Genomic DNA, 18,965 nt, shown 5'->3' with positions numbered 1-18,965 from the left:
AAAGAAGAAGAAATTAGGTAAGATTATGAAGACTCCCTGGTTTAATTCCCAGCTTCGAGCTCTAAAACAGGCATCAAGGCGTTTGGAAAACAGATGGCGTTCATCAGGACTAGAGGAGTCTTACTTAACCTGGAAAGAAAGTTTAATCGTATACAAAAAAGCCTTACGTACAGCAAGAACAGCTTATTATTCATCATTGATAGAGGAAAACAAAAACAACCCTCGGTTTCTTTTCAGCACTGTAGCTAGGCTTACTAGGAGCCGGAGCGCTGTGGAGCCTTGTATTCCTTTCTCACTTAGCTGTGATGATTTCATGTATTTTTTCAGGAATAAAATTGACACTATTAGAGATCAAATTCACAATACTCTTCCTTCTACCTATAATGTTGAGCCTGTTGTGGTCTCCGAAGCATCCTTAGAACCAGGATCTGACTTGTGTCTAAATAGTTTCTGTCCTGTCCAACCCTCTGAATTAACTAAAATAATAGCTTCATCTAAACCATCCACCTGTATCTTAGACCCTCTCCCAACGAGCCTCTTTAAGGACATTTTCCCTTTAATTAATACATCACTACTAAGTCTTATCAATATGTCTTTAGTGACAGGATATGTACCACAATCATTTAAAACTGCTGTAATCAAGCCTTTACTTAAAAAGCAATCTCTGGATCCAGAGGTGATAGCAAATTATAGACCTATATCTAACCTCCCGTTTATGTCCAAAATTCTGGAGAAAATAGTTTCCACTCAGCTACATGCCCACCTGAGTAGAAATAATTTATGCGAGGAGTTTCAGTCAGGATTTAGAGCTCATCATAGCACTGAGACAGCATTGGTGAAAGTTACTAATGACCTTCTTATGGCCTCAGACAAAGGACTTGTGTCCGTACTTATCTTGCTTGATCTTAGTGCTGCATTTGATACAGTCGATCATAACATTCTGTTACAAAGACTAGAACAGGTGATTGGAATTACAGGTACAGCGTTAAGCTGGTTTAAATCATATTTATCTGATAGACTTCAGTTCGTTCATGTAAATGACAAGTCCTCCTCCCAAACTACAGTAAGTCATGGAGTTCCTCAAGGTTCTGTACTTGCACCAATACTCTTCACGCTATATATGCTCCCTTTAGGCAAAATTATTAGACAGCATGGAATAAACTTTCATTGTTATGCAGATGATACTCAACTATACTTATCCTTTAAACCAGATGAAACAAATCAGCCCAATAGGCTACAAAATTGTCTCATAGACATAAAGACTTGGATGTCTAGAAATTTTCTCCTCTTAAACTCAGATAAGACTGAAGTAATTCTCGTTGGATCTGAAAAACTCAGAGCTAAATTTTCCGGTTTTGTAATGAACCTGGATGGCATTACTTTAGCTTCCAGTGCTACAGTGAGAAACCTTGAAGTAATATTTGACCCTGACCAGTCCTTTGGTCCACATATTAAGCAGGTTACTAAAACAGCCTTCTTTCATTTACGTAATATAGCCAAAATTAGGGACATTCTGTCTCAGAGTGATGCAGAAAAACTGGTTCACGCTTTTGTTACTTCGAGACTAGATTACTGTAACTCTCTATTACTGGGCTGTCCTAAATATGCCCTGAAAACCCTTCAGCTGATCCAGAATTCTGCAGCCAGAGTCCTGACCAGAACCAGCATGAGAGATCATATTTCTCCAGTTTTAGCCTCTCTTCATTGGCTGCCTGTTGAATCTAGAATAGAATTTAAAATCCTTCTCCTTACATATAAAGCCCTCCACAACCAGGCACCACTATATATCAAAGACCTCATTGTTCCTTATATACCAAGTAGAATACTTCGTTCGCAGACTGCAGGCTTACTTGTGGTTCCTAGAGTCTCAAAGAGCCGAGCAGGAGGCAGAGCCTTTGGTTATCAGGCCCCTCTCTTATGGAATAAGCTCCCAGTTAGTGTTAGGGAAGCAGACACCCTCCCCACCTTTAAGACTAGGCTGAAGACTTATCTTTTTGATAAGTCCTATAGCTAGGGATGGTTAGCATCCCTTAGTTATGCTGCTATAGGTTTAGACTGCTGAGGGACATTTCCTGATACACTGAGCTTCTTTCTTTTTCTCTTTATCTCTTTCTTTTACCCCCCCCATAACAGTGTTGCATCATTAACATGTATGTCTCTTGTCTCAGCAGGTCTCCCTGGTCGGGAGTAGCAGTTCCTGTTGTCTGTTTTCTTTCTGTCCTCTTCCCCCCACACAGCAGAGGCAGATGGCTGCCTGTCCTGAGCCGGGTTCTGCCGGAGGTTTCCTTCCTGTTAAAAGGGAGTTTTTTCCTTCCCACTGTTGCCAGTGTGCTTGCTCAGGATGGGAGATTGAGTTGGACTCAACTCAATCTGTTGGTTTCCTTATATAGGCTATTATGAATTGGCTTTCATTATGTTTTCCTCTCCGTCTGTAAAGCGTCTTGAGATGGCATTGCCGTGATTTGACGCTATATAAATAAAGTTGAATTGAATTGAATTGAATTGGTCCAGAAGGAGGAGTAATCTATGAATGAGTTAACTGCTGTGGCAGACCCAGAAGTTTCTCTTGATCGAGGACCTGAATCCTGTTCTGGAAGCCATGGCAAGCTAGTGGAAGTCAGTGAGGACTTTCTGGTTGATCAAGCACCATGTGTGGCAATTCCATGGCAAAATCTCACCAGACATTTGCACCCAAAACAAAAAGAAAAAACAGACAGTTGCTCGCAAGTTTTCAAAACTTTATATTTACAGTGAAAACATGTAGAAAGTCTTAAAAATTCAAATGCACTAGAAAATGTATGTATAAAATTATTTCCTTTGTTGTTCTATCACACATATGGTCACACTTTATTTCACACTCTGGTGAGATGAAGCTGAAAGTGCTTTGAACCCTTTACAGATGCTGCTGGTACAAGTGAGGTTGGGTAAACTTTTGACATATCAGCTGGGAAACCTGGTAAAAATATTGTCACAGTGCATTGTGTTTTGTGGTGGACTAATCCTTATCTACTTTCCCAGAGTGCCGTCTGATTATCCGGTTAGGATCTGTATAAATAAGAGATGTGTCCATGCCCACAACATTTCCAGGTTAGCAGTGAAGCCAATTACCACGTGTAATAGCAGAAGAAACTTTGTAATTGCACAGAATTTGTGGATGAGGACAGGACCAAGGACTGGAATAGACAGATCAGCTTTTTTTTTTTGTCATGTTGAAAAATAAAGATTTTTAAATATGTGAGCATTTGTTTCTTTTCTATTGATTGGTCTGTGCAACAGTGTAAAAGCCTGTTCTTGCTTGGTGTGTTTATTGGATAAAGTTAAGATAACATCAGTCCTACTGTGTTTCCATTTCTTACAGATTCCAGTGTTTTTTCAATCTAACCTTTTCACTAACAGATAACACACTGGATGGAGAATGTAAGTGGATTTTAGAGTCTTCGAATGAATGTGAGTAATAATCAGGACATCTGAAGTGACTGAGATGTTCCTTTTCATTAGCACACTGACCTCTTGTGGCAGAGTTCCTGCTATGACCTGTTTGTTTCACATATTAAGATATTAATCAGACAGCTTGACAAGACTCTTAGCTTATCTGTTTAATGTTATCTTATTAATGCACGTCCTTCAGCTGGTCTATAACTGCAAGAGGTTCTTGTAAATATCATTGTTTAATAGTGTATTAAACAGAAGACATGCATGCATACAGAATTCTTACAAGTGTTTTCATTTCAATTCAGTTTAGTTTAATACAGTCCAATTCATTCAGTTCTATTCAGCTTTAATAACAGCACCACTTCACAATAAACTCACTAATGAGACTTTAATTCTCCATCGATTTGCATTTTAAGAATAAAATTTGCCAGGAAAATAATTTAAATTGAACTGGCGTGGATCTGATAAAAGCTTATCAATGCATTTACAACTGCGTCATTATGTCAGTTCGCATTAGCTTGCTAACATTAGCTTGCTAACATTAGCCTGCTAACTGCTAGTTATTAGCATGCTAACTTCCACGAATGGCCTTCAATGACTGAACAGTCCCAGACATAATGGAAAAACTGATCAGCTTATTGATTTATGTGTTTTAATTTGAGATAACATTTCCTTTCATCAGTTTCTATTGTTTTAGTGTGGATAGTTGTTGCCGTGTTGGGACATCACGCTAGACAGAGACAGTCTCTCTCTGATCAGTTAAAAACTTGATTTGTTTTCCTCCTCCTGTATCAATCTGTTTGATATGTACAGTAGTTATAGGTTATACTTACAAGTATTATAGTAAAACTGGTTGTGTTTACGTCTTCCAAAGTGGTTGATATATGTATAGATGTAAAATATTTAGTAAAACTGCAAACAGCAGGAGTTGCAGAATAATAAAAGCAAGGGAATAAAAACAATTTAAAACCTCTCAAACAGAAAAGTCTCTCTTAAAAACTGGAGTAACACCAAATGCAATCACTTTTTGAGTCTTGTAGCAACTTTTCAGGAACCAACTTCATTTTTAGTCTTCCAGTTTCAGTTCAGTTCAGTTTCAGTTCAGTTTCATTTAGTTCATTTGTATCACCTGTGTCTCGTTTTGGTTCTGTGTATTTATACAACTCGTGTGGTTTTACTTTGCGGGTCCATTGAGTTGATTTAGTTACTATGCGAGCTTGAGTTTCTTCTTGATTCTACACTCCAGCCTGCGGTCCTGTAATTGGGTCCACACTACCACCTCCCTGTGACACATCAGCCTTTCTGATCCAAATCCAAGTCTGTTCGCTCAGAAAGTCCACTTTGTTTGGGGAAATGTGAACGCACCAAACAAATTCTGATTCGGACCAAAGAAGCGGTCTCGGCTTGTTTCAAAGGCACCAAATACAGGAAGTGGACAACAAGAAACGTCACTTCCTGCCTTTAGCATAGTGTTGCATTGTGGGTAAATACATCCTCTGCCTCGTCCGGTGTTCATACTGTGTTTATTGTTGCAGTGTATTTTTCATCAGTATACTTGCATAAGACACAATAAAAACAAAAACAGCCATAGTTTCATCTCCATGTTTAACTTACAGGTGAAGGAAACAGAGTTTTCTTCTTCACACCAGTCTTGTCCTCTCTTCTGCTAAATACTTCGGTGAGAATGGGAATATTTTATTCTAATGGTTTGCTTGTTTGACCAGCGTGAACGCAATCTCAGTCCGCATGGATACAGCCCCCTACAACTGAGCCGAGTCCCCAATCAGACCGAGTCTAGCAGACTCGGATGTGAATGCAGCCTAGATGTATATTTGCATTTATTCACCACCTTCTGAATGTGTATGGTCCGGTTAACCCTGTTGTTAAGGGTGATTATCATCACATGTACTTTATTTCACATTTACACTAATTAAATATCAGTGGTGTGGGAGGATTACTTCCTGAACATTCTGGCATGATGGAAGCGACTTCATAATTCAGGTTTTTATTTTAGATTACCAGTATGTGAAATTACATTTATCTACTTAATATTAGTTAGATTAGTATGCACAGGCAGGGGCTTCACCTACTGGTCTGATGATGATTCGGACTTTTGTTACAGTTTGGACCTGATCTGATTAAATTGATTCCTGCTAAATGTTTCCTAACGCCTCATTTCTGACCTCCTCTCTTCTTCCTCATCAGATTTCTGGTTTAGCCGTGCCGTCGTCATGGTGACAATGTCCGATCAGAAAGACCATGGTGATGATGCAGACGAGCTGTCTGTCAGCGATGAATCTGAGCCTTAAGATCATTCCGTTTGACCCGGAACTGGACCACAACGACGGGGAAGTGTGCAGTCCAGCTGCCACCTCCTCACCTCAGGGTCCCTTCGTCCTGAGTGGAGCAAGCTCAGCTCTCTCCCACCACGGCCACAGGATCTTCCAAGGCCTGGACGGCCTGAAGAAGCAGACTATCTTCTCTCTGGCCTGAAGGACGAGGAGCCAGACTCCATCCACCAGACTACCTGCTGCCCCCTGAGCGCTGGACCCACTGCACCCTGGAGGATGTTCCAGCAATCAGACCAACAGCATGGTGGCTCACCACTTCCTGTCTAGTCTGCTGCCAGACAGGACGCTGGACTCCCTCTGCGATGTCCAGCAGAAGATGATCTTCTCCAGACCTAAGAGACCGCCGAGGGGAATGAGCTGCACCTCAGTCACCTGGAAGAGGAGGAGGAGGAGGAAGAAATAAGCTGGAAAAGAAAGGAGATGAGAGGAAGAACTGGAAAAGTTCATGAAAAGACGGACGGAGGAGGGAAAGATGAAGAGAAACCTGTGAGTTCAGCAGAAATGAAGACTATGGAGGACTGCAGCCCTGGATTTGCTTCGTTCAGGAAGCTGAAAGGGAAGGTCTAAGGAAGAACTCAGGACACGAGGACAACTGAGGTCCTCTCCTCGTGTCAGGGTCCATGTCTGAACAGAGGAGTCAACACAGACAGACTGTATGGACGGACAGCTTTGTCAGCTGTACAGGCAAATGAGCTAGCTGCTAAAGGTCAAAGCTGCGAGCAACAACAACCTGGATGTCTTCCACGTATCTGAGAATATTCTGGAATATTCAGAATTTTCTGGACATGCAGATCCAGTTTCAACAGACTTGACTCGTAGGAGATCGTGAAGCTTTGCTCACCTTAACCTTTTAGTTCAGTGCCATTACAGGACAGTAACCGTTTACCAGCGGGACGCGTCCCATTTACATGCCACCAGGACAGAGGAGGTACTGTCCAACCTAATCATCATGTCAGGCTCTCAGATCTGGACCAGCAAACCCAGATGATGCAGTCATGGAGTCATGTTGCTCATGCTCCCGGTGATGCAGGTAACTTTCCTTTCAGTTCAGGGGCCTACTGAACTGAGACAGAAATGAGACGTCGCTGACTCCAGTTATTTACCGGTAAAATATTGTAGCTCCTGCTGGGTTTGCTGAGGTTGGGGGAGGCAGTGATTCCACAGCAACCCCTGACCTCCCAGAAGCCGTGTCCCTGCAGGGAACACAATGATTGCAATCAAGGAGGTGGTAAAGGAGATGGAGAGAAATAAAGACATGAATGACTCAAAAAGAAAAATTTGTGAATAAATAAGAATTCTCCACCTCTTGTGTTGCATCTGTAACAGGAGTTATTTGGAAAATACCAAAGGCACAGGTTTTGACACCTGTGCCTTTGGTATTTCCAGCTCTCGAGAGCCGATATCCTGCAGGTTTTTGCTGTTTCCATGCTCCAACAGGCATGACTGAAATTCAGAAATAGGTTGGCAAGAAGCTGCTGGATCCATTTGATTTGAATCAGCTGTGTTGGTCGAGGGAAACAACAAACACCTGGTGGACACTGGCCCTCCAGGAATAAAGTTTGACACCCCTGACCTAAGGGATCGAAGCATAGATGATGTTTGAACATTTATTTATACCAACAACCACTCCATTTACTCCCAAAGCCGCCTATCTCAGCATTAAAAAAAAAAAAAAAAAAAAAACACCATCCAGCACGACATTGATAACCCACTTAGAATATCCTGAATCACACTGCAACCCACTACACACAAACACATGGGCGTAGCGAGCGCGAGGTACACGGGGGACACGTCCCCCGCACTTTAACAGCCATTACAACCACTTGATACATTTGCCTGTTGAAACACGTTTTTCTGAGCCGCACCTGAACGTATGTGAGCAGATGAAGCTATGACGGCCAACAACAAACACGCGTGTAAACAGACAAGGGATGTGTTTGATGTGATTCACAACTTCATGTTCAGCAATCCAACTAAGAGACAAAAAAAACTTCAGACAGTTTCTTCCAAACAAACCGTGTAAGAGGAGTCATGCAGCTGAATGTAGAGCTGCTGAGCTGAAACAGAAACATCCTGTTTTGTATGTCATATATCACATTACCTGCGTGGACTTTAAAGATGACAGATGGCCAATTAATTAGCTAAACCAGCTAGTTAAGGTAGAGGTGGTAGAATCTACTCTGTTACATTTACTTGCATAACTTTTTGGGTAAATTGTACCTTGGGAGTTGTTTTGATGTAAGTAACATTTACTTATCAAGTAAAGTTAGGCTGCTATCAGGCTACTAGATTACTCACTTCTGTGTAGAAAATCAGAATAATTGTGTTGCTTTGACTGTTATATTTGAATGCATTTTATTTATTTTGTGGTAGTTAAAGTTTAAAGTAAATGAGTTTTATGATCGCTGATAATTATTTTGATTGAATGACTGCATTAATGTTATTTATTGAACAAAACCAGATGTTAGGCTACACAGCACTTCAGTAGGTTTTACTACAAACTTTTTTACTCTTACTCAAGTAAGTATTTAGATGGGTACTTTTTACTTCTACGCAATAACAATTGTTCTAAAGAAACAAAACTCTTGTACCACTTGCTTCGTGATTTGTAATCTGGGCATGAAAACAACATACAGACTACCTCATTTGAAAAACAATCGGTCAGTAAATGGTGATTAACTAGAGGGAGGAGGGAACTGCAGCAGAAACTATAATCCAGGTCATTTTATTGTTGACAGTAAAAGATTACGTTTTGGTGAAAGTAATTTACAAAGTTGAGTCATAAGTGACTGTAACTTGTCACATTTTCAGTCTCTAACTTGTGTGACAGATAGATGATAAACTGTTTTGACACTTGTCTTTATGTGAACATCATTCAGTACTCCCAGACCTAGACCTGTTGATCAGGTTCTGTAGTTCAGAACTGGTCTCAGTAGTTTCCAAGTAAAAGCATTTCCACATTACTGAGTGAAGACAGCTCGTGGTAAAGTTGATGGATGTCTCTCAGAGCTCTGTAATGTTCCATCAAATCTACACTGTATGGGTTCTCACACATGTCCAGACATGTAACACCTTGTCTGACAGCTTTCTGGTGCCAGTTCTTTCAGGTGGATGGAACCACAGAAGACCACAGAAGTCCCTGTTGTCCTCTCTCTTCCAGTTTGTCCTGCACATCCAGAAGGAACACCCAACTCATATAAGTTTTCTTCTGGTGTGGAAAGTGCCGACACTTGTGGGGTGTCCTGATGTCTAGGTCTCTTTTGATGAGTCCTGATTCTGACTGGAATCAGCAGATCATCATACCATCATGTGTTTATTGAATATTTACTATATGTTTGCGTGTTTATTGTGTGTTTATGTATATGTAGTGTACGTTTGTCTGTTTTATTGTGTTTTGGTTTTGTAAGTTTATTATGACACATGAACACAATCTAACTTTACCGGCTTAGAAGTGTCGGATTTCCGATCTTTTCCGTAGATCTTAAACATCACATTACTGTTCAGGAGCGTTAGGAGTGACGTCATTGGCCCGTAGATGAAACTGCTCACCTGTCCGCCTCGCACGCGCACTTCGAAACTGTGGCGGAACGCGGAAGCGTCGCGTGCGGCGGAGGAGCTTTCCAGCCGGACGGAGTCAGAGATGAGGAGCCTTTCCTGAAGAAAACTGCTGCCAGGATGTTCTTCAAATTTAAAGAGGTAAGGACATTGTCTGTCTGTCTGTCCAGCAACAACTTCATCCCTGCGCGCGCCTTCAGCTGCTGGTTTACCTGCCGTTTCTATCGCAGCCTGTTTACAGCTTTCAGCTGGTAAACAATGTAAACAAAGCACGTGTAGCTTTTACTTGTTAACTGGAAATGATAATTTTGTCTCACTAAAACAAGCAAAACATTCTGTTTAGAAGCAAAGAAAAAAAAACAGGAAAAGTTTCACAGAAAACTGATTTTATGGCCTCAATGAAGCCGTTTCTGATCCAGAGAAATCCTCCTGGGCTGTTTTTCCACAATACTCCAAAACAATCCAGTCAGGAGAAAAACCTTTACAAAATAAGCAAAAAGAAGAGATGCGCAAACAACTGAGGACCTCCTGGACCAGTTCCCACTGCGGTCACCATGATCTGGACTCTACCAGCCACCTGGACCAGTTCCCTCTGCGGTCTCCATGATCTGGACTCTATCAGCCTCCTGGACCAGTTCCCTGTGCGGTCTCCATGATCTGGACTCTACCAGCCTCCTGGACCAGTTCCCTCTGCGGTCGCCATGATCTGGACTCTACCAGCCTCCTGGACCAGTTCCCTCTGCGGTCTCCATGATCTGGACTCTACCAGCCTCCTGGACCAGTTCCCTCTGCGGTCTCCATGATCTGGACTCTACCAGCCTCCTGGACCAGTTCCCTCTGCGGTCGCCATGATCTGGACTACCAGCCTCCTGGACCAGTTCCCACTGTGGTCTCCATGATCTGGACTCTACCAGCCTCCTGGACCAGTTCCCTCTGCGGTCTCCACCATCTGGACTCTACCAGCCTCCTGGACCAGTTCCCACTGCAGGCTCCGTCATCTGGACTCTACCAGCCTCCTGGACCAGTTCCCTCTGCGGTCTCCACCATCTGGACTCTACCAGCCTCCTGGACCAGTTCCCTCTGCGGTCTCCACCATCTGGACTCTACCAGCCTCCTGGACCAGTTCCCTCTGCGGTCTCCACCATCTGGACTCTACCAGCCTCCTGGACCAGTTCCCTCTGCGGTCTCCACCATCTGGACTCTACCAGCCTCCTGGACCAGTTCACACTGGTTATTTTGTTTAATCCAGTTTGAACTGAAACTGGATTTTAATCCAACACACGTCTGTTTTTCTCCATAAACAGTCTGTGGTTCTTCAAGGTCTTTGTCCTGCTGGTGACATTCTGTCCTAGTCTCAGGAGGTTTCCTCCACATTTTCCTGGACCCTGCTCCATCCGCTAGTCCCGACTGGCCTAAAACACATCATGATGCTGCCACTGCCATGCATCAGGATGAGATGATGGGAGATGTTTCTGTTTTAGTTTCATCTAACCAGAGACCTTCTTCCAGATGTTTGGGGTCTTCATGTTAGCAGGGGTTTTTTTTTCTGCCCGGTCTTCCTTACAGTCCAGCCTGTAGTTGTCCCCTGGACATGTCCTACAGTCTTTAGCATAAGCTTTCAGCTGCAAGGTGTCCTCTGGTCTGTTGTCTCTGTGATTCATGTCCTCCTCTGGTGGATGGTCCTTTCTGCAGCCTTGTTGGATTCCTTTCATTCAGCGACGATTGATCAACTGGAACTCATTTTTATAACTTAACTCTTGAGTTTTTCTTGTGTCTGTCTCTGTTTCTGTCTGTCTGGTGTCTTTGTAAGCTTCTTGGTGTCCATGGTGTGTTTTGCTTTGTGGAGTTTCAGACCCACCAACAAGGCAAGTCTTCCATACGGAATACTTTCAGCTGCTGTTCGGACTGAAGTTGTGAAAAAGAACCAGTGATCTGCAGCGAGGCTGTAAAAGGGAGTCACACCCATTGTAAAAGTTTACTGTAGATTTGAACTCCCAGATCAAAAACTGGTCTTATCTCTGCAGATCAAAAGCAGTAAAACAGGGTTTCACATGGCAGCACAGCCCAGAGTGAAGCAGGTCTGGACCTGCTGCAGGTCTGTCAGACAGCTCCTGCTGCAGGTCTGGACCTGCTGCAGGTCTGTCAGACAGCTCCTGCTGCAGGTTTGTCTCATTCCTGTCCTTTTAATCAGGAGTTAATGCAGCAGCAGCCAAACAGGAGTTGTCAGGACAAACCTGAATGGACAAAACCAAACTTATTTCTCAGAAGTTTAACTTTCTGTTCCCCTATCTGAACATTTACAGTAAGATTTTCACATTTTAATGATTTTAAATGAAGATAAAATCCTGATTGTGTTTTTTTTCTCTGTTTCTAAAAGAACTTTGAGCTGCAGGACATAAAGGCCAGCCTCACTGACCCTCTACTTCCTCCTGGGGTAAGAATCCGCTCTCCCATCCCATCACAACTTTTCCTAAACCAACCAGATAACGGCACATGCAAACATCTCTGTTGCAAGTCTCCGTGATCTGGAAGCTGTTGGACTGATGAAACATGGTTTCTGGTGTTTACTGGAGCAAACTGGTTGCTCACTGCCTGATACAAAACGGAACATTCTTGCAGCTTCAAGTGTTAATGTCTACTGTTGACAGCAGATGTCATGTTCACCCGGACCAGTGCCCTGCCTAGTTACTGTGGTTACTGCAGCTGGTCAAGCGGTCTGACCTACCCCGGGATAATTGTCCTGCCTAGTTACCATGGTAACTACAGCTGGTCAAGCGGTCTGACCTACCCCGGGATAATTGTCCTGCCTAGTTACCATGTTAACTACAGCTGGTCAAGCGGTTTGACCAAGCGGCAACCTTCGGCGGTTGAAAGTGAAGCCTATGTGGAAGTGCACAAAACTGCAGTTCACCCTTCGTCCACTAGAGGCTGCAAAACAGAGCAAATCCCCGTAGACTCCCATGTTAAAAAGACCAACTTCACGGCAGAAATAGACATGTTTACAGCAGAAATAAACACGTTTACAGTCTGGTTCAAAAATCCATTTTCAGTTTATATGTCAGGTTTACCTTCATGACAACTGTGGGGGGAGTGAATTTTTTTCTAACTCGCCCGTTTTAAAGTAATTTAATCTCAAAGTTCGGCAAATTTAGGGGCGTGTCCTTTTGATTGACAGGTACCAATCTCTGGCTTCAAGTCAGAAGAACGTAGAACAACCGCGGTTTTTAGCCGGTTAACAACGTGACTTAGCGTTAGCCCGCTTACCTCTGTTAACTGGTTATCTCCCGTTATCTCGGGGTTAGCTCAGTTAGCTCTTAGCTACAGAAAGCTCGGAGTTCGCTCGATGTCAATCATCTACCATGACGCTCACAGCCCCCCTCTCAGTTCCACCTCTTTGCCCATATTTATGTTTTCCTTGCGAGACGACGCACATGACGCTGCCAACATGGTGACGGTAGGAACCGCCCACCGAGCTTCAATTCAGCTCTTCAGAAACCTTATGGGTGACGTCACAGAGGCTCCGCCAATCTTTTAATATACAGTCTATGGGTCTGACCCACCCCAGGATAATTTCCCTGTCTGGTTACCGTGGTAACTAAAGCTGGTCAAGTGGCCTGACCCACCTCAGGATAATTGTTCTGTCTAGTTACTATGGTAACTACAGCTGGTCAAGCGGCCTGACCCACCCCTGGATAATTGTTCTGTCTGGTTACCATGGTTAGCAATCTCTGGATCCAGAGGTGATAGCAAATTATAGACCTATATCTAACCTCCCGTTTATGTCCAAAATTCTGGAGAAAATAGTTTCCGCTCAGCTACATGCCCACCTGAGCAGAAATAATTTATGCGAGGAGTTTCAGTCAGGATTTAGAGCTCATCATAGCACTGAGACAGCATTGGTGAAAGTTACTAATGACCTTCTTATGGCCTCAGACAAAGGACTTGTGTCCGTACTTATCTTGCTTGATCTTAGTGCTGCATTTGATACAGTCGATCATAACATTCTGTTACAAAGACTAGAACAGGTGATTGGAATTACAGGTACAGCGTTAAGCTGGTTTAAATCATATTTATCTGATAGACTTCAGTTCGTTCATGTAAATGACAAGTCCTCCTCCCAAACTACAGTAAGTCATGGAGTTCCTCAAGGTTCTGTACTTGGACCAATACTCTTCACGCTATATATGCTCCCTTTTAGGCAAAATTATTAGACCGCATGGAATAAACTTTCATCGTTATGCAGATGATACTCAACTATACTTATCCTTTAAACCAGATGAAACAAATCAGCCCAATAGGCTACAAAATTGTCTCATAGACATAAAGACTTGGATGTCTAGAAATTTTCTCCTCTTAAACTCAGATAAGACTGAAGTAATTCTCGTTGGATCTGAAAAACTCAGAGCTAAATTTTCCGGTTTTGTAATGAACCTGGATGGCATTACTTTAGCTTCCAGTGCTACAGTGAGAAACCTTGGAGTAATATTTGACCCTGACCTGTCCTTTGGTCCACATATTAAGCAGGTTACTAAAACAGCCTTCTTTCCTTTACGTAATATAGCCAAAATTAGGGACATTCTGTCTCAGAGTGATGCAGAAAAACTGGTTCACGCTTTTGTTACTTCGAGACTAGATTACTGTAACTCTCTATTACTGGGCTGTCCTAAATATGCCCTGAAAACCCTTCAGCTGATCCAGAATTCTGCAGCCAGAGTCCTGACCAGAACCAGCATGAGAGATCATATTTCTCCAGTTTTAGCCTCTCTTCGTTGGCTGCCTGTTGAATCTAGAATAGAATTTAAAATTCTTCTCCTTACATATAAAGCCCTCCACAACCAGGCACCACTATATATCAAAGACCTCATAGTTCCTTATATACCAAGCAGAGTACTTCGTTTGCAGACTGCAGGCTTACTTGTGGTTCCTAGAGTCTCAAAGAGCCGAGCAGGAGGCAGAGCCTTTGGTTATCAGGCCCCTCACTTATGGAATAAGCTACCAGTTAGTGTTAGGGAAGCAGACACCCTCCCCACCTTTAAGACTAGGCTGAAGACTTATCTTTTTGATAAGTCCTATAGCTAGGGATGGTTAGCATCCCTTAGTTATGCTGCTATAGGTTTAGACTGCTGAGGGACATTTCCTGATACACTGAGCTTCTTTCTTTTTCTCTTTATCTCTTTCTTTTACCCCCCCCCCCCCCATAACAGTGTTGCATCATTAACATGTATGTCTCCTGTCTCAGCAGGTCTCCCTGGTCGGGAGTAGCAGTTCCTGTTGTCTGTTGTCTTTCTGTCCTCTTCCCCCCACACAGCAGAGGCAGATGGCTGCCTGTCCTTGAGCCGGGTTCTGCCGGAGGTTTCCTTCCTGTTAAAAGGGAGTTTTTTCCTTCCCACTGTTGCCAGTGTGCTTGCTCAGGATGGGAGATTGAGTTGGACTCAACTCAATCTGTTGGTTTCCTTATATAGGCTATTATGAATTGGCCTTCATTATGTTTTCCCCTCTGTCTGTAAAGCGTCTTGAGATGGCATTGCCGTGATTTGACGCTATATAAATAAAGTTGAATTGAATTGAATTGAATGTTAACTAAAGCTGGTCAAGCGGCCTGACCCACCCCAGGATAATTGTTCTGTCTGGTTACCATGGTAACTAAAGCTGGTCAAGCGGCCTGACCCACCCCAGGATAATTGTTCTGTCTAGTTACCATGGTAACTAAAGTTGGTCAAGCGGCCTGACCCACCCCAGGATAATTGTTCTGTCTGGTTACCATGGTAACTAAAGCTGGTCAAGCGGCCTGACCCAGCCCAGGATAATTGTCCTGTCTAGTTACCGTAGTAACTGCTGGTCAAGCGGTCTGACCCACCCCAGGATAATTGTCCTGTCTAGTTACCGTGGTAACTAAAGCTGATCAAGCTGTCTGACCCAGCCCAGGGTAACTTTTCTGCTGGATAACATATTCTTGGTTCATGTAGTTTGTCTTTTGTTAAAGTTTAGCATGAAGTCCTGATGAGACACATGTGACTTATGGTGGACCCCCAGACCAGCTCATGTCCTGTCTGATTCTGTATGACCGTTTCTCACAGCAGTCTTTCTAATGAACTTGGACTTTAGTCTGGGCTCAATATGTTATCTTTTCATCTGTTTGGACTGCTGGAGCTGACTGGACCATTGTTGTGATCTCTGAGTCGGAATATGGGGAGCTTATTAACCAGTTGACCTTTTGGAATCAATAAAGTTGTCTGTACTTTGTACAAATATGTGAGACAACGGTTTAACTCGTCTTGTTTCCTCCACCCTTGTCACGGTTCTCACTGAACAGCCCGTTAAGGCGACGTATGACTACATACTGGTGTGCAACAAGGAGGATGCAGACGAGGATCAGAAGGCCCAGAAAAGGGCCGCCTTCATCAAGAAGCTGAAAAACAAAAACATCACAGTCATGGTGAGTTTTCTAAAGAAATCTGATGCTGTAAACGCTGAATCCTGGCTGGAACCAGAGAAAACACTGAATGTGTCTGTGTTGTCTGGAAGGACATTGTCCACCATGACAAAATATTCTTTGGCCTGCGGGCGCCCAACGAGATGTTTAAAGACTACCAGTACCTGCTCAAGGTGTCTGATTCCTGTAACTGGACTGGAGACGTGAAGGGCGCCATCCCCCAGTCTGACAGGTAACGCACTTGTACACACGTGTGTAGACACACACACGCCTGTACACACACTCACAGCTGCACACATTAATCCAGCTGGATGCTTTTTAGGGGTGGGAAAATCGAATAGGAAAATTGAAATCAGGATTTTTTGCTTCACAATTTTAAAATCGATTTTTTTTATTATTTTTTTTTTAAATGGATAAAAATAATCCACAATAAATTTTTATTGTTTTTATTCATCTTTTTACTTGTCTTCTAGGGCATTACAGCAGCAGAATCATGATCTGGCTACTGTGCTGTTTTGTCCTTTATTAAAAAAAAAAAAATTAAAAATGACAGGCAAAAAAAAGTTTTCTACCTTTTTTTTTGTTTTGTTTTGTTATTAGTTTACAAAAATCAGCAATATTGAGGAATTGTGAGAATCGCAATTTAAATCAAATCGGCACCCAAAATATCAGAATCGAATCGGGACAAAAGCATATTGTCACAGCCCAAATGCTTTTCACGTAACAGAGCAGCTGATCCTGCTTTCTGATTGGTCCAGGTGAGAGTGGTCTCTCTGAAGCAGGTAGATGATGTCATTTTAAAAAGAACATAACGATCAGCAGGATGTAAAAGGTGTCCACCTGCTTACTGAGGTGAGACTCAGGGAGTGTCTGCAGGACTTTCATGATGTGAGACATTGAGAACACTGGTCTGTAGTCTTCTGGTCCAGATGGTTGGGATTTCTTATGTTCTGGATCAAGACAGGATGTTTTCCACAACACAAGAACTCTTTGTTCCTGTGTAGAAAAAGATCACAAGAACATTTCAGGAAAAACATAAGCATGAAGGAGGGCATTCTCCAGAAGCTGGAGTTGTGTCGCAAGTCCCCGTGTGAATGTCCACATGAACAAGGGTGATATCTCACGTGCACGTATGTCATCTTAGTGGCTGAGGGCAGCACTTTTCGCCACATCGCTCAACCTCCATAGGACATAAACAGAGAAGAAATGACGTTTCTTCCATGTGTCTGGCCATAATGCAGAGCACGGTGTCATGGAGGGCTGCGGGCCCCACTGCAGCCACGTCTGCTTTTATTTTATTCTTCTCCAACAGAATAACAAGTATTTGTACAGAGTTTGTCTTTAGTTTAATTTACTTTAACTTTCTGTGTGCATGTGTGACGTGCACCTGGAATTCAGCCTGACGTAAGAACATTGTTCAGTGCTGCTTGAAAGAGCTGCAATCACGTCACTTCTTTAAAACAAGTTTGTTAAGAACTCTTGGAAATGTGAAGGCTGAAGCTGAATGAACCTGATTTCCACTCCCAGTTTATTCAGTTACTTCCCAGTACCGCGTCTGTCGCTCCCTCGCTGCTCATCCAATCGTGCAGAAGAAGCTTAGATTGACCAGTCTGACACCAGGATGATACCAGTCAGTAAAATGTTTTTTTTTTTTTTTTTTTACCTCCACCGAGGTGGTTGTTTAATCGTTTACGTTGTTTAGTCGTTGTTTAGTTAGTTTAGTTTGTTTACGACTTTGCATAAAACCACTTGAGGGATTTTCATGATATTTTTCTATAAATGGGTCTTAGTCTAACATAGACTCAGTTAAATGTAGGGAATGAACCGGATCTCCATCTGAACCCAGGAATACTGTAAAGGATTCCTTCTCCTTGCGAGATAGAACCATTTTCAGTATATCTGCATATAACTCCACAATAAATGGTGCGAAAATCCAGGAGAAGTTCCCAACAGGTTTTCCAAGACATCAAAGACAGATGTGGATCCTGGCAACGTTCTGGATACTACCATCCAGATCAGGAACAACGTTCGGGATCCTACCATTCAGAACAGAAACAACGTTCCGGAGCCTACCATCCAGAAGAGGAACAACGTTCCGGATCCTACCATCCAGAACAGGAACAACGTTCTGGAGCCTACCATCCAGAAGAGGAACAACGTTCCGGATCCTACCATCCAGAAGAGGAACAACGTTCCGGATCCTACCATCCAGAACAGGAACAACGTTCTGGAGCCTACCATCCAGAACAGGAATAACGTTTCGGATCCTACCATCCAGAACAGGAATAACGTTCCAGATCCTACCATCCAGAACAGGAATAACGTTCCGGATCCTACCATCCAGAACAGGAACAACTTTTCATCCATGCAAGAGAACAAGCATGCAACAAACACCACAATATAGTCTGTTCATATAAAATAAAGGTAGGACTAGAAAATCGACTGGAAATCAGCTGCTTGGTTAGCTGCTTGGTAAAGGTCTGACCTCTTACACTGTTTATTCTGCAATCAGAACATGATGAAGTCTGTCTGCTAGAAAGTAAACAAACACAACAGCTGTGATAAACATCAAACAGCAGGCCGAGGACGTCTCTGTGTCCACTTCTCACCCAGAATGTGTCCTCATCCAGATGTAAAGCTGCTCATTCTCAGCTGGGACGGTCCATGTTCATGTACACGTTCATATATGTAAAACTTTCCTGGTTGTCCTGTAAAGGATGGTATATACCCACCCTCAGAGTACACATCGTTGCCATGGTAACTGTTTGTTCTTGCAGGATCAGGATTGTTCATTACATCCTTCATAAGACCTGCCTTGATAACGGAGGTGAGCAGTTTGATGTATTGGCATTAAGAAGAAGCTATGAGAAACTGCTGCACTTCACAACATCTTCACGGGACATACTGTGTCTTCTTTTCTCAGAGAACTTGGAGGAGCTGATGTTGAAGGGTGTGTTTGAAACTATGTTCTGCCTCCACGAGGTGAGTGGATGCTAAAGCTTTTCTTCAGGTTCACCTGCTGAGCCAGAACCAGCTGATGTATTTCTGTACATGGCGGCAGCTCTTAAACCTGATAAAATTGGTTAATGTTTAATAAAACTAAACCGTCCAGGAAAATCTGCAGACCAGTGAAAGATACTGTCTCCTGTAGCAGACGGGATGAAGCTTCAGAGGTTTAAACCAGTAACAGAAGA

General features: G+C 42.9%; 1 protein-coding gene across 1 annotated transcript in view; it reads left to right on the top strand.

Annotated features, from left to right (window-relative positions):
- Positions 1-7,674: 7,674 nt before the first annotated feature.
- The window catches only part of LOC306774876 (anoctamin-9-like), a gene marked incomplete at both ends in the record, with an annotated part of 31,193 nt that continues 19,902 nt past the window's right edge, over positions 7,675-18,965 (top strand). The window contains 7 exons of the mRNA XM_079265054.1: positions 7,675-7,699; positions 9,319-9,479; positions 11,716-11,772; positions 15,652-15,774; positions 15,864-16,003; positions 18,549-18,598; positions 18,695-18,753. Coding sequence (XP_079121180.1) covers positions 7,675-7,699; positions 9,319-9,479; positions 11,716-11,772; positions 15,652-15,774; positions 15,864-16,003; positions 18,549-18,598; positions 18,695-18,753 — 615 coding nt within the window. The remainder of the gene's footprint in view (positions 7,700-9,318; positions 9,480-11,715; positions 11,773-15,651; positions 15,775-15,863; positions 16,004-18,548; positions 18,599-18,694; positions 18,754-18,965) is intronic.

Source organism: Telmatherina bonti (assembly GCF_933228915.1).
Source record: "Telmatherina bonti genome assembly, chromosome: 3".
Lineage (NCBI taxonomy): Eukaryota > Metazoa > Chordata > Actinopteri > Atheriniformes > Telmatherinidae > Telmatherina > Telmatherina bonti.
Note: the sequence above shows the minus strand (reverse complement) of the source record. Positions and strands in the feature narration are given on the sequence as shown.